We start from the raw sequence: 23761 nt of genomic DNA on the forward strand, positions 1-23761 counted from the left end.
GTCAAATTTGAGCTGCGTTCCAATTTTCGTTATTTTGTGGAATTTTCATTTGATACTTTCAATATTTGTTATTGATAAAAAAAATGAACAGACTTACATTTAGTATTTACATAGCAAATAGATTATTAAATTATTTGTTTATTTTATGAACTTATTAATTAGGTACATAGTTTAAATCATATTAACATCATTCTATCATTAAATACGCTAACATGACCTTCCAGTATGATTACATTCTTTGGTATTTTCAAGACAGAGACAATTTTAAATTAGGATTCCTTTTGTACAAACCTTTCACTATATGAATCTCAATTCTATCATAACGCCATACAGCTGAACGTCTACCTCGCAATGGATATAGACGTGACTATATGTGCGTTGTTTAATTCAGTGCTATTACCAGAATCAACATCTCCCGGGACCGGCCGGGACGGCTTTAGTATACCTAATGCATATGATCGTACGATAAATGTAGATTTATACGATAACAATAATTCGATGGATACAAAGTCGAGTTAGACTACTTACGAGAGTCGATCGACTTTGTTGCTTTTCCAACACAGATAAGATTCCATCTCTTTTCTATAGATGTCGTAAAAGGCGACTAAGGGATAGGCTTATAAACATGAGATTTTTCTTTCAGACTATGGGCTAGCAACCTGTTACTATTTGGATCTCAACTCTGAAGTTGAACGTGGACTATAAGTCTTGTCAAGACTGTTGGTTCTGTCTACCCCGCAAGGGATATCGACATGACTATATGTATGATAAGATTTCAAGGCGCATATTGACATGTGACTCTTTTTCTATCGTAGAAGGTTACCAAAGTAACAGAATGAGAGAAGACATATGCCTCCATTAATGAAACAGGGCAGGTTAGAAAGTTAGTTAGGGAAAATCATTCAAATCTCCAATTAAAACTATCAAGTCAGATTCAATAATTTATTATTATTTTGTAACAGTCTTTCGTATTCTTACTTACTTATTTAACCTTTTCTTATTAATTGAAATGGCTTTACATTTTGCTTGAGACATAAAAAAAAACTACTTATATATCTCTGTCTCTTATCAACGATATTGCTAAGAAAAGGAAAGCAACACGAAATATTTCAAATATTTCATTTGATCCGAATGAGTTTTTAAATAACTAAAAACAGTTGATTATCAAAATTCAATCACGCATTTCAAATTATATGATTAAATACACAAAAATCGTTATTAATCGTGAAATTGTCGTCAATTCGCTTCACCGGCACAGCCGAAAGCGTGTAATTATTTCTTTATAGAATGCAAAAACAAAATGATAGCTAATGTTGGCAATGTGAACTTCATGTATTTAATTTGATTATTATGTTTATCAATTATTTTCATATTATATTATTCTGATTGATAAATGTTTGAAGAAAATAAACTCACTTCTATATCCCAATAAAGTCATTTTATGACAACTTATTTATCTTGTAATCAAACCAATATTTTGATGATATCTTGTCTACCAGAGGCACCTTTACCTATATTACCTACTTAAAAGTTGCACTTCTCTCCAGGAAACAATCACTCATTATTTAATTTATTACACAACACTGAGACCATGAAATGATTACCGAGTTATTTCATGCAACCACGTCACGTTTAATCCCTTACGGGGTAGACAGAGCAAACAGGCCGCGTTCAGATCTGTAGATGGGTCATTTATCCTGCATCTTAGCCAACATTTTGCTTATATCCTGGCTGCCATTAGGAGTGGGTCGCTTTAGTTTGTGCTTAGCTGAAAGTTTCGGGACGCAGCTTTTCAGTGGGCGTTTTGTGGGCGTCGGGAATATGTCCGGTTTCGAGTGGCCTCCTGCAATTAAAATATAATTAAATAAAAAACGAACGTATCTTGATCAAATAAAGGACGTCCTGGTAATGGGTCAGGTCAAAAGTACCCGAAACCGCCGAGCCTGCATGAAGAGAGTTATGAATGTGGATGAAGCGAAGGAAATATGCAGAGATCGTGGCAAGTGGAAAGAGGTAGTCTCTGCCTACCCCTCCGGGAAAGATTTTATGTATGTATGTATGTATGTTAAATACAAAAAGGCTTATTTTCAGGGTTATGTAAAGGTAACGTTGTTCCAACAAAAAGCAAATTAGGGAGAGTGATTTAAAATAATTTGGCTCTATATTTTAATAATAAAAATTCCTACTCATATTATGTTTGTACATAAAAATAAGATAATAAAATAATAATACTAAACATAAAATTAAATTATAATATATTTATTTTTATCTAATATTTACAATCGTGAAAGTACTTTAACTTTTATTCCTTCATTCAATTCTTTAACGGCTAAAACAATGCAATGATTTAAAAAAAAATTTGTAGAATACAATTTAAGACGTTTTTCGCGCGAGAATTTGTGGTTAGCAGTTTTTTAAACGGTTAAAATGAATATGGCCGGCTTCGATAGCACTTAAAAACTCCTCCATTTTGGTTCAACTTATATGTGTTTTACAAACCTAATCCGTCATATGTGATATCCATCTGTGCATCGTCGAGGTTAGGCTCGTGTTCCATCGCAAGCGATAATAGCTTTGGCTTTTTCTGGAATATGCTAGTGCTGGGTTCTTGCGCCGGTTTCTTCATTGCGATATTCCTAACAGAGTTCAATAGCGCCAATTCTGAAGGCTGGAATAGATATATAATGTTACCATTATTATAAACTAGCTGTTGCACACGACTTCATTCGCCGACAAACTTAACACGTAAAAGCTGGCACACTGTATTTCCTCCTTAAGAGGGTTGGGTAGAGTAGTAGTATATACATACATATAATCACGTTTATAACCCTTGCTGGGTAGACAAAGCCAACAGTCTTGAAAGGACTGATAGGCAACGTTCAGCTGTTTGGCTGAATGATAGAATTGAGATTCGAATTGTGACAGGTTGCTAGCCCATCGCCTAAAAGATGAATCCCAAATTTATAAGCCTATCACTTAGTCGCCCTTTTTACGACATCCATGGCAACGAGTGGTCCTATTCTTTTTTTATAAGTGCCGGGAACCACACGACACTTGGGAACCTTAGTTAGACAAAGTCTGACACATCTGAGAAAACCGCATTTATGTCGGAGCAATATATTTCGCATGATACAATTTTGGACATTAAATTGACACAAGGGCAGAAGTACATTTAAATATTTTAACTTACATACATACATATAATCACATTTATATCCCTTGCGGGGTATTCAGAGCCAACAGTCTCGCAACAACTGAAAAGCCACGTTCAGTCGAATTGGCTTAATAATGTAAAAATTGCGATGGGCTAGCAACCTGTCACTATTGGAATCTCAATTCTAGCATTAAGCCAAATAGCTGTGCGTGGCCTATCAGTCTTTTCAAGACTGTTGTCTCTGTCTACCCCACAAGGGATATAGACGTGACCAAATGTATGTATGTATGTGAAATTGAGATTCAAATAGTGACAAGGTCGCTAGCCCATAACCTACAAGAAGAATACCAAGTTTATGGTTTATAAGAGGTCGCTAGCCCATAACCTACAAGAAGAATACCAAGTTTATGGTTTATAAGAGGTCGCTAGCCCATAACCTAAAAGAAGAATACCAAGTTTATGGTTTATAAGAGGTCCCTAGCCCATAACCTACAAGAAGAATACCAAGTTTATGGTTTACTTACCTTCAGTTTATTATCAGCCGCCATTTGCTTCGGCCGCTGCTGGAGCACAGTCAACGCTAAACTACTCTGCTTCAGACACAAATATGGCGAGTCCGAGTCCTCTATAGTTTTCACCATTCTGTCCTGAAAACAAAGATAATGTAAGTTTATCTTTAAAGGTAAATATTATATTTTATGCCGTGTGGTTCCTAGCACCATTAGAAAAAGAATAGGACCACTCCATCTCTTTCCTATGGCGACTAAGGGATAGGCTTATACACTTGGGTTTCTTTTAGGCGATGGGCTAGCAACCTGTCACTATTTGAATCTCAATTCCATCATGAAGCCAAACAGCTGAACGTGGGATTATTGGTCTTTTCGAGACTGTTGGCTCTGTCTATCCCGCAAGGATTTACATAAATGAATCCATGAGGGTACAGAAAAAAATAAATCAAAGATGTTATAAGAATTACTTTTGCTTTTGATTATACATGGTTACCTACATTTATATCAGAAATTCGCCTTTTACGACATTTACAGGGAAGAGTGGTCCTTTTTTGTTTTTCAATATCAATATAAGTAGTAATAAAGACCACAGTTAATAATAAAGAGAATTTTATTTTATTTTTGTAAGTTTGTAGCGAATAAAACGACTGAACTGATATTTACAAAGTTTGGCACAGATATAGAATAGACCTTTGGGAGTGACATGGGTTACTTTTTTCCGGAATTTCCCACGGGAAAGAAGGGCCGCGCGAAACCTAATTGATACTTATGATGTGTTGTTTTACATTTATTGCAGTTATTCTAATACGGAAACTTGAGGAACCAAATCATAATTAAAGGCAGGATTTTTACTTTAATTAGATCATTAAATATGATTTTATTTCATTGTTATCTTGTTAGGAAGTTTTAAGATTAAAATATTAGAATAAGGAAGTCTTTGTTCCAACCCCCTTTATTACGGCGTCAAAAATTTGACTGTTTGCAATGTTTCTTTATTAAAACAACTCTACTACTAAATAAAACTAGAAACAGTGATTAAAAAATAAAAAAAAATAATTCACCGTGTGTGTCGGTCCAAGCGTTTAAGTGGGTAAGTGGTAATTTACCTGGGTGGTAATTACCGAGTTAAGGCTGTATTCACATTGTTAAATATGTGGAATAAAAACACAAAACTTCAGTAACATTTATTGAAAAAAAAAATTATATAGTTTCAAGGTGCATACCATTACCAACATAAAATCTTTGAGATACACATATTGAAAGTTCAAGTATTTATTTAAAATATAATTAAAAATTTCTTATTGATTCAAAGAAGTAATGAGTACAATAACGTACCCCTATGCATGAAGCATTAAAATTAATTGAAATCGCAAAATGCCAAGTTTCTACCTAATATACATATTATCACGTCTATATCCCTTGCGGGTAAGACACGAGTCTTGTTAAGACTGAAAGGCCACGCTCAGTAAGATAGATAAATCTCTTTTTTGCACCATAAGAGTAAAACATTCAAAACAGCTGTATGGGTTAATTATTTTCCACCTTTTTTGACAAAATCCTGGAAAACTACATAAGCATATATCTAGTGGTACCCTTTTGCTTGGAACGCCACATATGATACCATCGCATTGTGATAAATAATTAGATTTTACAAATTATAAAGATACCGAATGTTAAACATACATTAAACACATAATTAAAAAAAATAGTATAGTCAATTTCTGTAGGTACTGAAATGAAGGCAAAGTCTTGACACGTCTTTTTATTGAAGAACTAGCGACCCGCCCCGTCTTTGCACGGGTAGCAATTGGCTCTATGATTAGATTGTTGTATCAGTCAAAAGTCTCTAAGGAGTCTCGCCCATCTACGCATAGGATGTTGGTCCCAACACTAATATATGTTTTTCTTTAGGCGCATTTGGCAAATTTTGAAGACTGAAATTGGATTTTTCCGATATATTGTATAATATAAATAACTTACAAATGATTTATCGCTATGGCTAACATACATAGCTTTGTTGAATTCGGATTGCCTCTTTGGGTGATCTTTGCAAACATCAGGTGATTTCTTTTCATCGCGATTAGACTCTAAGGCTTGCTCCATATCAGTCTGAATTACGTTGTCCTCCGTTTTCCTTTTATTGTTACTTTCATATTGTTTCTTCAATTCGGAGGCGTTCAACTCTGCATGTATAAGCTTCTCCTCTAGTTGGCTGTAAAAAAGAAATAAGATTCAATACTGTATTTTCTTAATCGTCGAAACTAGTTAATTGAATTATTCAACTGTTATATAGAGGTTTTTTTTAGCAAATATATTAAAAAAATACTGAAACTGATTTTGGTAAAATTTTGCGCAACGAAGCGACAAAAACTAAGCTACATTTATTTTTGAAATTACCACAGGGAATTGAGCCCATGGTTCTAGAAAGAAGGGTTTGGAATATTAAGTATGAAATGTAAGTCATAATGGCCACTTTTAAAAGAAATGCTCTCTGAAACACGCTTTTAAAAGATTTTCTCTCTGAAACACGCTTTTAAAAGAAATGCTCCCTGAATTAAGTTACGACTTACGCAAGTTTTGTCTGCAAAGAGCGAACTTTAGATATTTCCGCGTTGCAGTTCTGAGTGGCCGAGTGCAGTCTTTCTCTTAGTTCATTCTTTCTTGCCTCAGATTCACATAATGCTCTGTTAAAAAAAAAACATTCTATTTAAAAGGTATAAATATTACACTTAACAAAATTAAACAAAAGAAACCATATGTATGTATGTATTTAATTTAATTTTTTTTGGGCATAATGAGAAAAGAACTTATTCTGATTGGCCTGGGTCTTGGATGTTTATCTATATAAGTATTTATTATAAAATATGGTATCGTTGAGTTAGTATCTCGTAACACAAGTCTCGAAGTTACTTCGAGGCTAACTCAATCAGTGTAATTTGTCCCGTATATATTTATTTATTCATTTAAAAAAAAAAAAAAAATAAAAAAAATTACCTTTTGAGAGCTGTCGCGAAGGTGGCTACAGTACGTACATCCGTGTATCCTTGTAACATCTGTTCCACTTCGTCACTTGTAGCGTTTAACACCTTCTGTAGACTGGCAAAAAATATATATACAATCTGTGAATAGTTTTAGCCTTTACCGATTTTGACGAATATAAACTAATAAATTAATGTTATTTCTCTATCCATACTAATATGAAAAAGAAAAAATATTTGTAAGTTTGGTTGTGATTATCAGAAACAAACACAATACTTTAAGAAGTTATACTATACATGGTGCTTTTATTATGGCAATTGCGAACGGGACTGAAGGCGCAAATTAATAACTTATTAAAAATTCCTGGACCAATTTTTTCTACAACAGTACATCATTAACACTAACCCATTTAAAGTCTGCAAGTTCTTCTTCAAAGACGTATTCTCATCTTTTATCCTTTTCGTTTCCTTATTCTGCAATTTGATATACTCCAGTTGTTCCCGAAGAGCTACCACAGCTGAGTCTCGGCTGACGAGCTTCTTCTCATACGTCTTTAGAAGTTCCCTGAAACAAGGTAAAGTACCAGGTTTGAATGAATGAATGAATGAAACTTTATTAGCATCACAAAAATATATCGAACACTTTAAGTAATTATTAAAAGTATTAATAGTGGCTTAATTGTAATACTAATCTAACGTACACTCAGCATGTGCCGAGGCATTTTACCACACTGACCTTCTGGAGAAACGGGTCAATCATGAGGAATCATCAAGGTTACAGCTTACAAGACTGACGTTTTATAATCACTACAAAAGTAAATGAGGAATTAAGCAGATGAATGTAATGGTATGTGTGTATGGTATTTGGCGCAGGAGTAGTGCACTTATCTGTGACAACAGGGGTCCCGGTTTCGAATCCCGGCCAGGGCATGATGAGAAATGAACTTTCACCAGCCTGGGTCATGGATGTTTATAGCTATATAAGTATTTATTATAAAATATAGTATTGTTGAGTTAGTATCTCGTAACACAAGTCTCGAACTTACTTCGAGGCTAACTCAATTAGGGTAAATTGTGCTGTATAAAAAAAAATTACAATTCTGGAGTGGAGTAGTCATGTACTCACCATATGGATATCAGAATAGGGTATGAATAGTACTAATGCAAATTACAAAAAGATTCAATGTGGCCCTAGACTCTTTTTCAAATCATAGTGAGATTGAAATCATACCAGGGTGCTAAAAAAACAATACATAGACATTTGATCTATGTACATGTCTACAGAGTTAAAACAATCAATATATTTGATTTGATTCAACCATCTATATCTATGTATCTGTTGTATGATAAAATAGTACCATAATATAATAAAACAGAATTAAATCAAGTTGCTTTCAATAAACTTTGAAGCAGCCTTAATTTGACCATTTAAATGCCACTTAACATAAATTTTTAGTTTGGTTTGTTTTTATGACACCATATGTCATATAATGTAAATAAACTATTAAAATGAATAAGAAACATGCACTCATGAACAAGTTACACACGTGTAGAGAATTGATAAAAGGTGACTTACACATTTTTCTTCAAATCAGCACCGATTTCTGCCAGCTTATCCTCTTTTTCTTTCTCTTTTACTTTCTGCTGTCGCAATTGCAACAATGCATCGTCCAGCTTCGACTGAAGTGTGGTAACATCATCACCAGAATTCTCATTTGACACAGTTGGGTAAACACGGAACATACATCGGTCTGTCACTTTGTTACGGCATTGGGGACATGATGCTGATCTGAAACATAAATGAAATTACCTCATTAGAGTCATAAAAGGCAACTAGGACACATGTTAGAAGAATGAGGGAATGTAAGTCTACACCATCAACCACCTAAATCACCACATGTGTCTCATCTCCGTCGCCGGCACGGCAGTCCATCGCCTATGCTTATCGAGTGCACTATGTAATATGTTTAGTATGATATACCTTGGTCCATGATAGTTTCACTTAAAATTGAAGTGCGGTTTCTTTAGCAACAGCTCCATCAATTTTCCTTGTTCTATCACAAACAAAGTATTTCATGGAATATTTGAATAAAGCCAGGTGTTTCCAAAAATAATGTATTGTTTTATTTTTCCTATGTGATGGTTATTAATACAAAAATTTATACCTTTCGATCCATTGTGAGAGACAACGGTAATGAAACAGATGACCACATTTAGTAGCATGTAAATTTTCAGCCGGATTCACCAGGTCACTACAAATAGTGCATAGAATATGCATCTGAAAGATATAAAGTTTTTTTTATGAAACACACTCAGATTGAATTAAAAGCCATATACCATAAGGATTTTTTTGACCCATACCACTAAGCCCATCCAATTTTCGAGCCACTGATGAAGCTAATGCTTCCCTCTGTGTGGATCGGATTTGGCAGAGTGGCCTTTGTGAACATAAGTTCTTTGAGCAAATCAGTAAGACATTCCGCAACACACGCTCTTTCCGTGTTTATGCTGACATATATGTAAATAAATGACATCAATTTTGCGCGCTCCATTGTATTGGCTAGACAGCTAGGGAAACCGCGTCGAGTAATGTCTCTCTGAGGTTATGATCGATTGTAATTGTAAAAATTAATAAGAACCGACATCATAGCAATAGCTATTTCCTTACTTACCCTCACACAACTGCCAAGATACGGTACAACAAAGCTTTTTTAGAGGAGTTTTTCTTTTTGATCATACCACAAGCAAGCTACCTAAAAAATAACAACACTGTCTCATCCAATCAACTTACAAATAACAACAATTAAACTGCAAACAAAGAAAATCAATCTTAAACGAAATTCAAATTCAACACACTAAACGAAACCAATAGTCTAGGAATGGGCACAACGTTGTTATACTCGTCAACGCAAACGTTATAACCGATTTTTTTTTAATTTTTACCACGATCTTTTCTACGACGTCAAATTCAATTTTGTTTTCCGTTGCGGCATCGTTTGCGGAGAAGTGAAAACATAAACAACGACAGCGAAAGGAGTGGACAGAGGTCACATCTAAAAGAAAAATTCCAAGTTTATCAGACTATCCCTTAGTCACCTTTTACGAAATCCATGGAAAGTCCATCAAAAGAGATGGATAGGTTTTATTCTAAAGTACCGGAAACCACACGGCAAATATTTTCGTTGTTGAATAATCCCTCAGCCGTTACAATATACGTATAGACATTAACAAACAAAGCCATATTCCCAAAGTTTTACTACCTCGTTAAAATTGTGAAACAAATTTGTTGTGAATTTGTAAAACAACCTATATATAATACATATAAAATATATTATGGACGTTGGTTGTCAAGTAGATCGTTTTGAAAATAGACGGATTGGACAACGTTGAGTACATTTGTAACGTTTCGATGTGTTATTAATAAAACGAACAACAACACATAACTAAAATATGTAGTCCCTTTGACTTAATAATTTTAAGAAAAATAATTTAACTTTTTTTATGGTTAATTTTTAAGCGTTTAAGTTTTTAAATCAACAATGAGTGATTGATAGTAGTACCTGACAATGACATAAAGACCCACACACTAGAGATGAGCTCTTGGCAATGGCAACACAGCTGAGATGAATGAAAATAAACAAAAACCACAGATTTACCACAGTCTGTGTACAAACATCTCGAATTCTTTTTCGGAACTCGAATGTCGATCTTGCATTATTTCGATTCTTTCGGCTTCCCAGGCTCACCAACGTGCAACCATTCTTCTTTGTGATTGTTGACTATAACATGCTCTTTATACTGTCGTTGAAGATCTGAATTGTTGTTTGTTCTTTCCTTGTTCTTTTTTCTCGATGGGGATTTTCATATAGATTAATACCATGCTTTGGCCATTAGTGGACTTGCATCAGCTGTACTCAGAATAATTATGGTATTTATTCTATAATGTAGTACAGAATTTTAACAAAGGTAAGTAATAAAACGACATAATTTTTGGATGCATCGCGTTACTATTCATGGAAGTTTTTAATTTAGGCTTGTATCGTAATGTGACCACAAGGCAAAGTAATAAAGAGTGCTGCATAATTTGATTTTAAATGCTTTGTTCTTACAAAGCATTTAAAATCTAATAAGAATATTAAATTAGTCATTTGTGTATGAAGTATCTTTACTTCATACACAAATGACTAATTTAATATTCTTATCAATTTCCTGTTTAAGTGTTTAATGATATTGAAATGATTAATATTATTAGGATATGCAGGTTTTACCAATAGAAAAGATTCATTTCTATTATTTAATTTAGGTGTCTCTTCTTGTGAGAATGAGTGAGTGTGTGTGAGTGAGATTTAAATAGTGACAGGTTAACCATCACCTGAAGTTAACCACCACCAGGTTAACACCTGTCACTATTTAAATCTCAATTCCAACATTAAAAGCCATGCAGCTGATCATGGCCTTTCAGTCATTGTGGACTGTTAGCTCTGCTTTACCACAAGGGGTAAATAAAAGACGTAATTTCACTCTGCCAGCTTATATGTTCTATTACTCATTCAAACCTGGTTTGCTAGCCTATATATTAGTAATTGATTCTTCTATTGGATTTCAGTAGACATATTTATTTTTAAATTTTTCCCTAATTTTTTATATGTACAGTCACCTGCATAAAAATACAGTACAATAACATGCACATCTCACACACGTGAGACAGGATCAAGTATGTCTGTGTACATACTTATGGTAAAAAATTCTAAATAATTTGTTACGGGTTTGTTGTGACAACTTGCTAGACAGCATTTACCATACAGTTTTGGTGTGTTCCATCAGGGAGTCATGGTCCTTTGACAGCACCATAAATAATATTTCCGTTTTTCAGATGTATATCATTTGCACTATATGTACCGACCCAGTAAACCCGGCGGACTACTTGAACGTAATAAATTGCGGTCACATGTTTCATTGCCGTTGCCTTGAACAATGGATTTTAAGGTTTTCATAAATATATACATACTTTTTCTTTTAGTCAGTTTTGCCATTTGGTTTCCAGCACCAGTGCATCTATTTCGTATGTTTATCTGGTGTTGAAAAAGGCTTCTTAAGAGAATAGGCACACTACCCTGTATTGGATAAAGATATCATAATATGTATGTATGTTTAGTTAATTTACATTGTGTCACACTCCATGCTAGAAATAAAGATAAGCGCTCTTTATCATATATATGTGTGTGGGTTTAAACCTGGTACCTTGGCCAATGTACCAATGACTTTTCTGAGTGCTAAGAAATGTTCTCACGGTGATGAAAAACATCACGAGGAAGCTGCACATTCAGTCTACTGGACGTGTAACCATCCAATGCAGGTTAGGTTCCCCTGCAGAGGTTGTGGAGGACATACAGCTTGTGACACTTCAAGATTATGGCTATATGGCACTCTTCTCCAGAATAGAATAGATTTATTTTCAAAATTAGATACAAGTTATTACTTATTGACGTGACATAACTTAAAGCTAATTATATCTACTACCGCTTCCAATGCACATGTGTAGAACAAGTGGCGGAACAAACTACACTGCATAATTTTCACCAAACGTCAATTTACATATATTGATCTCTTAAATCTAAATTATGAAAGAATGCCCATTGTCATTGTTGCCCAAAACTGTGAACAAGCTGAAGATGTAACCGGGATTAACATGAAGTAGAGGAAGATGAGTAATTAAACCTGTAATGGATTTCAGATCGAAAACATGCCCACAATGCCGTCAAGAGGTGTCGTACGAGCGAATGTATCGAGTGTACCCCACGATGTCAGACGAGCCCAGGGATACCGTCCAGGAAGAAATTGAGCCCAACCCAGAGCCAGACAAAACTCAGGAAAACGAGTATGTTCCCCATTTTTATAGGAAGACCGATTTTGATGCAGTTTTCAGAATAGTTTTTTTTTTACCCTAAGGAGAAGGTTTTAGATATTTAATTGACTTCCAAATAGGAGGATATGTATTGTAGCCGGTCCTCTTTTTACAATATGTACTTATATTATCATTTAACTTTTTAACAAAAACTTTTGATGTCAAGTATTGTAAATTTGCAATTTTAATTTCAATTTCAGAGAACTCATCAGACTGTACACTGCGGAGCTTGACAATCGCAATTTCGAACTGATCAAGCTGAAAAGCGAATATCTCGCCCTGAAACGCATGCATGACGTGAATGCCGCGGATATTGTCTACCTGAAGAATGCCAAGAGGGTTATGAATGAGTAAGTAATCTATATATGTGCCGTGTGGTTCCCGGCACCAGTACAAAAAAGAATAGGACCACTCCATCTCTTTCGTATAGATGTCGTAAAAGGCGACTAAAGGGTAGGCTTACAAACTTGGGATTCTTTTTTTAGGTGATGGGCTAGCAACCTGTCACTATTGGAATCTTAATTCTATGATGAAATCAAATAGCTGAGCGTGGCGTATCAGTCTTTCCAAGACTGTTGGCTCTGTCTACCCCACAAGGGATATAGACGTGACCATATGTATGTATGTATGTAAGTAAATCTATACTATAGCTTGACCAGAAATTTTGCATACTTCGCCATTATGCGAATAAATAAATAAGTATATACGGGACAAATTACACAGATTGTATTAGCCCCGAAGTAAGTAAGTAAAATTGTGAATAGGTAAGTATAAAATTATCATTCTATGCCGCTGTCACAGAGATTATCTAAGTTATAATAAAGTTATATTGCAATAATAATATACAAGTCTTGTATAAATTTTAATGATATAGGACGATGTTTTCCAGAAATTTCCGCTACAATGTGTATTCGTTTGTTTTAGCGAAATGAAACGCCAAAACACTGTGTATAATGAGCTGCGGGAACAGTTCGACGCTCAACACTCGGATTTGGGGTTGTACATAAAAAGAAATAACCATCTTACCCACAAGATCGATGTGATGGAGAAAGAAATGAAGAGATCCAAAGAGTGAGTATGAAGGTCTATGTTATATGTACATACATACATATAATCACGTCTATATCCCTTGCGGGGTAGACAGAGCCAACAGTCTCGAAAAGACTGATAGGCTACGTTCAGCTATTTGGCTTTAAGATATAATTGAGATTCAAATAGTGACAGGTTGCCAGCCCATCGCCTAAAAGAAGAATCCCAAGTTTATAAGCCTACACCTCAGTCGCCTTTTACGACATCCATGGGAGCGAGATGGAGTGGTCCTATTCTTTTTCTATTGGTGCCGGGAACCACACGGCTATATGTATATTTACAAAATAGTTTTGGTAAATCTTGATCAGAAATATAGCATCGCCATATTGCGGATTAAAAAGTAAATTGAAATGTTGAGCTGGCAATAATTAAGTGCCGTGTGGTTTCCGGCGGTTCTTTTGAATCGAACCACTCTTGATCTTGTAAAAGGCGACTAAGGGATAGGTTTATAAATTTGGGATTCCAATACTCAATACTCAATCATTTATTGCATACCATAAAGTTGACATGATGTTATGAATTATATAAGAAGAACATATTTATGGACCCTGGCGGGCACAGCAGTATGGATAGATAAGAGGAGGTCGCACTAAATTTTTTTAAATATTCAACTTAATTTAATTACATTTATAAATAATTTAACAATAGTAATTGGATTTTAATAATGTCATTTTAATTGCGTTGTAGTTACAATCTGTCATCGAGGTAGTCTTCGAAGTAGCGGGATACACGCAAACGAAGTTGCGCGGGTCAGCTAGTCTATACTATAATAAGTTTTGTCTATTAACATTTTTTTCAATTTCTTATAGAACATTTTATCGTTAGCCTCATCTTGTATGTCTTTAGGTAAATTATTATATATTTTTATAGACATAATAAGCGTACTATTAGAATTTAATTTTAAACGGCTAATTGGTAAGACTAGCCTGTTTTCATGTCGGGAAGGGTATTTGGAGTTGACATTTCCTCGTCTGGTGTATAGCTCTGGGTATTTACGGACAAATTTACATATCTCTAATATATATAAGCTGGGAAAGGTAAGAATATTTAATTGATTGAAATGCGGTTTGCAACTTTCCGTTCCTTTAATATTAACTAATCTAATTAATTCTAATTAATTTCTTTTGCATCGTAAACAAGGTGGAAGCGTCTGGGCTGTTACCCCATAGTATTATACCATAGGATAACCATGCATACGCGTAGGCATAATAAGTGCTCAGTGCCGTTTCAAGGTCAGTTGTTTTCTTGATTTCTCGAAGCGCGTACACAAAACTCGATAGTTTGGCTTTTACCTTGTTTACATGCGTTTTCCAGTTTATTTTGCTATCTGTGGCTAGTCCAAGAAGGTAAAATTGTTTTACACATTCTATGTTTGTGCCATTATAAGTCAAATTTAAATTTAAGGATTTTTTTTGGTGAGGGTGGAAGCACATTAACTTAGTTTTTTTGAAATTTATTTCTAAATTGTGATCCGTCATCCACTCTGAGGTACTGGCAAGCAAACTGGTTAATTTATTTTGGATGGTTGTTTCGTCCTGACAAGAGGTAAGTAGTGAAATATCATCCGCAAATAACACACATGGGTCCTGTATGATTTTAGGGAGGTCGTTAATATAAATAAGAAACAAAAGACACCCCACCACACTCCCCTGAGGTATAGATGCATTTATCACTTTGTTATCAGAACGAATGTTTACTATTTTGCTGGGCTCATAGTCGTAGTATTCAATTTCGACAATTTGATGGCAGGCAACAAATTTCAGGTACGATGCGAACCAATTCAGGGCGGCACCGCGAATACCTATTCCATTTAATTTATTCAATAATATGTTATGTTGTACTTTATCATAAGCTTTCGTCATATCTAATAATATTCCTATACCATATTTTTTGTCATCTAGTAATTTGATTATTTCACGAATATATTTATAAACAGCTAACGTTGTAGACCGGTTTTTGCGGAACCCGTTTTGACACTCGTCAAAGATTTTGTTTTTTTCACAAAATTTATAGACACAGTCACAAAAAATTTTTTCAGATATTTTGGAAGCTGTAGGTAAAAGAGCTATGGGGCGATAATTATTCATATCCGTTTTTTCGTTTTTTTTGTGTATTGGCTTAATAATGGTAATAGTAAAGTTGGGAAGACGCCCTCGCTGAATGATTGATTAATCAATATTGTAAGCGGATCAGTCAATTCATCAACACATTCTTTAAATAAACTGGGCGGAATTTCGTCTATTCCGCAGCTTTTTTTATTTTTTAATTGTATAATGGCCCGACGCACCTCTCGGGTATCCACGGCGTCGAGAAGCATGCTATTCACAGATGGAGCCTCTTGAAGTATTCCTCTTGTAGGCCGTCACTTTTTGAATCTCAATTCAATAAACTTGAAAATTTCTAAAGTCATGGTAATGAAGCCATACAACTGAATGTGTCCTTTCAGTGTTTTCAAGACGTTGGCTCTGCCTACCTCGCAAGGGATATAGACGTGATTATATGTATGTTTTGTTTGTATTTAGTATTTGTTCCACTCTGATCCATTTATAAAATTCATCAACAGATTCAGAAATATTGTATGTTTCATTCCAGGCAATTGCTTCGGACATATTTTGAGAAAATTGCCTTACAACAGGAGCAGGGCATCATTAACAACAAAATGGCTGACATAAAGAAACGTATCAAGGAAGGGTCAGTATTGCATTCAAATTCACACCTATTTTTTTTAATTTGTTTACTTCTCCATCATTAAATTTCACACATATTACAAGGATTAATTCAAAAGACATGAGGTATTAATATATTAAATGTCACGAAACCTCTCTCCAATACTTTCAGCCATTCCCATTTTCAAGATTCAAAATTATATCCCGTTTTTTTCACATTTTCCATTATTTCTTTGCTCCTTATAGTTGCAGCGTGATGTTATATAGCCTAAAGCCTTCCTCGATAAATGGTCTATTCAACGCAAAAAGAATTTTTCAATTCGAACCAGTAGTTCCTGAGATTAGCGCGTTCAAACAAACAAACAAACTCTTCAGCTTTATTATATTAGTATAGATTTTCTGTGCTTTAAATTATGAAAAAAATAATTATATTCAATATTTATTGATTTGATTTTTAAATTCACAGATCGATTGGGAAAAACGAAGTGTGCGGGACGTATAATACAATATTTGCGACACTGTCAAAGTTTTTCGACAATAATATAATAAATATGGACCTGGAAAACGTGAAAAAGTTGTCTAAAATATTGGCGGAGGATGTCGTCCGTCAAAACAGACTCAGCTCATCGTATGTAGAAGCGCCAACGCCTAAGGAAAATCCAAAATCCAATTTGGATTGCCCCAGCACTAGTTCAAACAGTGAGGTTCTTATAAACGGGCTGCCATTCCAGGATTGGATTCAAAAATTGAGTGAAAAATCATCTATAACATGCGGAATTGTACCTAAAACAAATGAAACTGCTACGCGTGTATCGCCTAGTTTGATGAAAAGATTTGATAGTGAGAGATCGAGCGTTCAAATTACGACTGTCAACCGGTCGACTTCAAAACAGTGTGATGACGTCAAACCGTCGACTTCACAATGGGACAGCCGGGTCGGCAAAGAACCGTTGCCACCGAAACCTATTTGTTGTTCGAATAACCATTTGTGCAACAAAGATTTGATTATATACCCATCAAATTCGAAACCATTCGACTGTGTCTACCATACTTCAAGGCATGGCGACAACGCTTACCCGTCGACTTCAAAAGAGATAATACCAAGAAACCATATAACCAACGGAGATTTGACCGTTTATCCAACGTCGAAACAATTTAATTCTGTCAACTTGTCGACTTCAAAACCTTTGGAAAATTTATTCCCGTCGACTTCAAAGCGTCCAAACAGTCATGTTCCGAGTGGGGTATTAGGCAAACCTCTGTCTCATATGTTGCCAAAGGGTACTACTATCGTTCCGAAACCCATGCATTTTACTAATAAAAATGTAGTACAATCGTCAAAAGTACCGTCTAAGGGTTTCGTCTTTTCCCCACCAGTGACCTCAAACAAACAGTGGCAAGATATTGTGAGAGGACAACTGTCCAAAATGCCAGCCACAGATGTATTCGGCTTTTCATCGAAACAGACTAACAATGCAAGCAATAGGCATGCTAGTATCACTCTGACGCCTTCAAAACAGCCTGACAATGCTCAACCGTCTACTTCCAAACAGTCGAACATCGTTTATCCATCGACTTCAAAACAGCCTGACAAAGTTTACCCATCGACTTCAAAACAGCCTGACAAAGTTTACCCATCAACTTCAAAACAGCCTGACAATGCTCAACCGTCTACTTCAAAACAGACGAACATTGTTTATCCATCTACTTCAAAGCAGCCTGATAACGTTTATCCATCGACTTCAAAACAGCCTGATAACGTTTATCCATCCACTTCAAAGCAGCCTGACAAAGTTTACCCATCGACTTCAAAACAGCCAGATAAAGTTTACCCATCGACTTCAAAACAGCCTGAAAAAGTTTACCCATCGACTTCAAAACAACCTGACAACGTTTTCCCATCGACTTCAAAGCAACCTGACGTTTTCCCATCGACTTCAAAACAGCCTGACAATGTTTTTCCATCTACTTCAAAACGACCTGACAACGTTTTCCCTTCTACTTCAAAACAACCTGACAACGTCTTCCCATCAACTTCAAAACAACCTGACAACGTTTTCCCATCAACTTCAAAACAACCTGACAACGTTTTCCCATCAACTTCAAAACAGCCAGACAACGTTTTCCCATCAACTTCAAAACAGCCTGACGTTTTCCCATCGACTTCAAAACAACCTGACAACGTTTGCCCATCGACTTCAAAACAACCGGACGTTTTCCCATCGACTTCAAAACAGCCGGAAAATGTTTTCCCATCAACTTCAAAACAACCTGACAACGTTTTCCCATCGTCTTCAAAACAGCCTGACAATGTTTTCCCATCAACTTCAAAACAACCTGACAACGTTTTCCCATCGACTTCAAAACAGTCTGACAACGTTTTCCCATCAACTTTAAAACAGCCTGACGTTTTCCCATCGACTTCAAAACAACCTGAAAACGTTTTCCCGTCCACTTCAAAACAACCTGACGTTTTCCCATCGACTTCAAAACAGCCTGACAATGTTTTCCCATCTACTTCAAAACAACCTGACAACGTTTTCCCATCAACTTCAAAACAACCTGACAACGTTTTTCCATCGACTTCAAAACAGCCTGACAATGTTTTCCCATCTACTTCAAAACAGCCTGACAACGTTTTCCCATCGACTTCAAAACAGGATACTTTAACAAATTGCCATGTAAAAGAGCCTTTAACAGAAATATTGCCCAAAATCGACGCCCTATGCTTAAGGCAACACAGCTCTGAAGTTCCGAGCGCTCTTAAATCTCAAAACCAAAAATATACGTATTTCGGAGAAGACTGCGCGAACAATAACGCTGTCAATCAATTTACGAACACAGGCCGGGAATCGATTTTAACAGTCGAGAATCCGCGTAGCGAACAAGAGCTATGCGAGTATTTGAGGAAATTAAACATGGCTGTCGAGTCTGCCGTCTCCAGGGACGGCGCGGAGACATTGTTGAAACAGTTGTTCGATATTTTGCCTGAAGTGGCTTCCGTTCTGCAGAATTCTAACGTTGATAGCGCGGCGTGCGATTTGATTAGACAAGTGTACTGCGCGTTTAAGAAGAGCGAATTGGAACTTGCGTGTGAACCGCTCAATGAGGGTATAGTGAGTGGAATGTTGGAGAAGCATTTCGGCTCTTTGTCGGTTGGGGGGCAGCCAGTGTTCACTTTTCAGGCGAGGAAGGGTGTTAGTGATGTAAGTATGATTTATTTATCTGTAATAATATAACATATCACGTCTATTGCGGGTTAGGTAGAGCCAACGGTCTTAAAAAGACTGATGGGCCACGTTCAGCCGTTGATTTATCTATAATAATAATAACATACGTACATATAATCACGTCTATATCCATTGCGGTATAGGCAGAGCCAACGGTCTTAAAAAGACTGATAGGCTACGTTCAGCTGTTTGGCTTAATGATAGAATTAAGATTCAAATAGGGACAGGTTGCTAGCCCATCGCCTTAAAAAAGAATCACTTGGGATTCTTATTTAAGGCGATGGGCTATATATATCATTAAGCCAAACAGCTGAACGTGGCCTATCAGTCTTTTCAATACTGTTCACCCCGCAAAGGATAAAGACGTGATTATATGTATGTATAGACATAGGGACAAACGCGGGAAGCGACTATGCTAAAAGTATGTAGTGAAAGATAGATATACTCTTTATTGCACCATAAGAAAAAGAAACCGTGCGGTGTGGTTCCCGGCACCATTACAAAAAAGTATTGGACCACTCACATCTCATTCCCACGGATGTTGTAAAAGGCGACTAAGGGATAGGCTTATAAACTTAGGATTCCTCTTTTAGGCGATGGGCTAGCAACCTGTCACTATTTGAATCTCAATTCTATCACTAAGCCAAACAGCTGAGCGTGGCCTATCAGTCTTTTCAAGACTGGTGGCTCTGTCTACCCCGCTAGGGACATAGACGTGATCATATGTATGTATGTAGAAAAAGAAAAATAAAGAAGTGATAAATAGTAGTAAAATATTTTTTACTCACGACTTCAATTTTCAGGTATCAGAAGCGGCAAAACTGAAGAAGAAATCTGCGCAGTTACCTTTGAATCACGTCGCACGCAGCGCCCGCCCCGAGAGAGAGGAACAGCGATATGTGAAAGCGAGAAGGGTGAACAGCACCGCCGCCAAACCTGTGCCTTTTCAATTTAAACCATTGAAACCTGAATAATATTAACATGGGTGTATAATATGAGGTTATGTAACACTTACTTATACATTTTCTGAACTATGTACACATATTCATACATACATATGATCACGTCTTTATCCCTTACGGGGTAGACAGAGCCAACAGTGTTGAAAAGACTGATAGGCCACGTTCAGCTGTTTGGCTTAATGATAGAATTGAGATTCAAATAGTGACGGGTTGCTAGCCCATCGCCTAAAAGAAGAATCGCAAGTTTATAAGCCTTTCCCTTAGTCGCCTTTTACGACATCCATGGGAACGAGATGGAGTGGTCCTATTCTTTTTTTTTATTGGTGCCACACGGCATATTCATTCATGTTTTTTAATGTAGGTAGACAATGCGCATTCGTCCACGATTTAGATTCAAAAGATCTATATTTGTAAATTGACTTCCGGTGAAAATGCTTCAGTGTAGTTTGTTCCGCCTCTTCTTCTACACGTGCGCTTCGGAAGCGGTAGTAGTTACAATTAGATTTAAGTGATGTGACGTCAATAAGTGATACTTTTTATCTAATTTTGAAAATAAATCTATTCTATTCTATTCCACAGCATATTATGTGTACATAGTTCTGCGTTATAAAGTTCCGTGCAGGGTTATCTCATATATATTATGAAAAATTGAGCATACAGCCTTAACTTTTTCTGCCAAAAGCAACTTGACGTAAAAATCCACCTAAAGTTTATTTTCATGTAACTTTTTTTATTAACTTTAATTATTTTTTTTAGTAAAGTGAAATAAATACGAAAATTCTCTTTTTTAATTACAATCTTATATGATTCTCTTATGATCTTTGCTCAAAAATTATTTTAAATTTTTGAAAGACATGTATAATTGTGAGCTTAATCATTTTATACTTGAGTATATAGTGGAGTGATCTGACATTTGGAAATAGGATAAACAGGTCAGATTTGACTAGTTGCAACATATATGGCATTGTTTATTAAATTCAACCAGAGGGCAGCACTTCTGATCAAATGCGTTGTTGCCATTGGTTGAAAGTTTCGTTCCGCGGCGTCATGGAAAATGACACACAATAATAACTTTATATTTTTATTTTAATTGAAATCTGTTAAGGTGGATTCACAAGATCGCCCTAAAAATATAGAAATTAGTAGTACTGCTATAAAACATGTTTCGCTTTTTTTAGCAAAAATACACATTCAATTTAAGTACATGATATTTTGCGTATTGGTTATCTAAAAATTGTTTTATTTGTAGTAAAAAAATTATGAAAATAATACTAGATTAGATGCAAAATTTCGTCTAAATAAATCATATCCTTTGGAAATGAAAGCGAAAACATGTTGTGTTAACCGATTCATTGCGGATGACGCCAATGGGCGTCATTGATTTCTTTTACCAATGGCGTTTGACGCCAAATGGCGTCAAAATAAATTTATCCGCAACTCTGAGGAATGACAATTTCTAAAGTCCTACCTAACAGAACTGCTATTATTTGTCACGTAGGTTGTGTCCGTATCAATAGTTTTAGGAAATAGAGGCGGTTTCAAAACTTCAGAAGTTGCAAACCTTTTTTTATTATTAATAGAATGAAACAGCTTGAATAGGTTTTGAACGCAGTATATTATTTAAAATTTAATTCGACGTATGCAAATTAAAGTCCGAGTACGCATACATGGTTGGAAAATTTTTAATTCTTCACCTATCACTTGTGAATACAAATCTTGCCGTTTGTCATAGTCGCCAACAGAACAGTACCTGTTGTACTGGATTTGAAGTTAACTACACATTTATTTATCCTACACGAACATACTCAAGTAGATATGTACCTATATTAGGTTTTTTCGGATACCAGAAATATAAAAACTTAATGATGCATATGAAAGTATATGAAAAATATATATTCCGATCAATATATCTGTCAGTGTACACAAATCCAATTAGATAACCTATATAAGGATATTTTTTTCAGAAATCTCTACTTTATATACAAAAAAGGTTTCAAACAACTGATCGAAATAAATCACTTACCAGCCATTTCAGCTAAATCTCGTAGCGAAGTCACTTTAAAACACACCAAACAATTTAATAGGCCGTTCACGTTTAACATTCGATGCCAACTGAATGTAACCACGAGTAAACAAGCCATAATCGTACCATGAAGCAAAATTTGTTCGCTCATGGCTGAAGACGCGTAAAGGCGTCACTTTAATGGGTGGCGGCTGACGCGCGGAGGCGTCACAGAAGATTTGTTAGCCGCCATGTCGGAAAGTCTTAAAAAGTGTGGTACGCAATGAATCGGTTAAAATACTACTACTCTTAAAAATTTTATTGTTTAAAAATATTTTATTGACTTCATAGTGAGTGCATTGCATTTTGTATAAGTTCATTTATCACATAAAACGTATAGACTGATTATTATTTACCTAGAGTATAAGATATCAGATTTTTTATTATGCAAGTATATTTTAAGTATTGCCACAAAGTTATTACCAATCTATTACCTCCTATAAAAATATTGTGGTTAATGGGGCACCTCATTTAGTGGCAAATGTGGACCCGCCCGAATATTGATTAAGAAATATATTTTTAATGTGTAAAATGTGGGTAGTTTTATTTTTTACAAATGTTTTTTTCCTTTAAACTTTTACTGATCATATTATTCTGGTAACTTTACATTACATTCCTTTTTTAATAATCTATTTAAAAAAAAGAGTAAGGTTTTCTTTATTTATTTATTAAAACTTCATTCCACAAAATACAAATGTATAGCAGCAATGCAATGCAATGTATATATTAGCGGACTTAATGCTAGAAGCATTATCTACCAGTCAGAACTTTATGTGGGGTCAAACTAAATAAATATATTTATACCTACACAAAATATAAAATAAAATAATTATAATATACATACATAAAAACTACAAAAGATAAACAATATAATAAATAAATAGGTTTTATGTTCTTACCGTGCGTACAATACACACTAAGTATATACCTTAACATAATGTTTCAGTAATATAGACATTGATTGCTATATAACATGTTAAGTTACATAACAGGTTATTCTTGTTACTTTAAAATGTTACATAACATTGTTATTCTAATATGTATAGTATTGTAACAAATCGCAAAGTTGAAAAACAATAGATAATGTGGACGTGTTATACAACATTGTAACATAATCCGTGCCGTGTGGTTCCCGGCACCAATAGAAAGAAGAATAGAACTATTCGACTAGGAATAGGGATCGGCTCATAAACTTGGGATTCTTCT

At 35.3% G+C, this 23761-nt stretch overlaps 2 protein-coding genes across 3 annotated transcripts; one reads left to right on the forward strand and one right to left on the reverse strand.

Moving 5' to 3' along the window:
* Nucleotides 1–928: 928 nt before the first annotated feature.
* LOC106131506 (E3 ubiquitin-protein ligase TRAIP) lies at nucleotides 929–9554 on the reverse strand. Its single transcript, XM_013330619.2, has 10 exons — nucleotides 9314–9554; nucleotides 8807–8919; nucleotides 8218–8430; nucleotides 7048–7206; nucleotides 6658–6759; nucleotides 6234–6347; nucleotides 5644–5875; nucleotides 3679–3801; nucleotides 2500–2668; nucleotides 929–1843 (listed from the first exon to the last, which is right to left on the reverse strand). Exons 2-10 carry the CDS (start codon nucleotides 8917–8919, stop codon nucleotides 1689–1691), a joined length of 1380 nt encoding a protein of 459 aa, XP_013186073.1. The 5' UTR covers nucleotides 9314–9554; the 3' UTR covers nucleotides 929–1688.
* Nucleotides 9555–10239: 685 nt separating this feature from the next.
* Nucleotides 10240–23102, forward strand: LOC106131680 (proteoglycan 4). 2 transcript variants are annotated; one of them, XM_060949838.1, is made up of 9 exons: nucleotides 10948–10966; nucleotides 11078–11139; nucleotides 11515–11627; nucleotides 12376–12519; nucleotides 12747–12896; nucleotides 13471–13617; nucleotides 16228–16326; nucleotides 16768–19507; nucleotides 20335–23102. In XM_060949838.1, the coding sequence occupies exons 1-9, from the start codon at nucleotides 10963–10965 to the stop codon at nucleotides 20503–20505; spliced, it is 3630 nt and encodes a 1209-aa protein (XP_060805821.1). In that variant the 5' UTR covers nucleotides 10948–10962; the 3' UTR covers nucleotides 20506–23102. The 2 variants fall into 2 exon arrangements, with proteins under 2 accessions (XP_013186306.2, XP_060805821.1); XM_013330852.2 differs by lacking the exons at nucleotides 10948–10966; nucleotides 11078–11139 and adding an exon at nucleotides 10240–10607.
* Nucleotides 23103–23761: the final 659 nt, after the last annotated feature.

The sequence above is a fragment of the Amyelois transitella genome, chromosome 20, assembly GCF_032362555.1.
Source record: "Amyelois transitella isolate CPQ chromosome 20, ilAmyTran1.1, whole genome shotgun sequence".
Classification (NCBI taxonomy): domain Eukaryota; kingdom Metazoa; phylum Arthropoda; class Insecta; order Lepidoptera; family Pyralidae; genus Amyelois; species Amyelois transitella.

What these genes read in the sequence shown, in the direction of transcription:
- LOC106131506 (XM_013330619.2), bottom strand. Translation starts at nt 8,919, where the DNA reads ATGCATATTCTATGCACTATTTGTAGTGACCTGGTGAATCCGGCTGAA. An exon ending in CTCTCACAATGGATCGAAAG is followed by an intron (nt 8,431 to 8,806) that starts GTATAAATTTTT and finishes TTTATGTTTCAG; the next exon opens with ATCAGCATCATGTCCCCAAT. An exon ending in TTCGCGACAGCTCTCAAAAG is followed by an intron (nt 6,348 to 6,657) that starts GTAATTTTTTTT and finishes TTTTTTTAACAG; the next exon opens with AGCATTATGTGAATCTGAGG.
- LOC106131680 (XM_060949838.1), top strand. An exon ending in GCCAAGAGGGTTATGAATGA is followed by an intron (nt 12,897 to 13,470) that starts GTAAGTAATCTA and finishes CGTTTGTTTTAG; the next exon opens with CGAAATGAAACGCCAAAACA. An exon ending in AAGAAACGTATCAAGGAAGG is followed by an intron (nt 16,327 to 16,767) that starts GTCAGTATTGCA and finishes TTAAATTCACAG; the next exon opens with ATCGATTGGGAAAAACGAAG.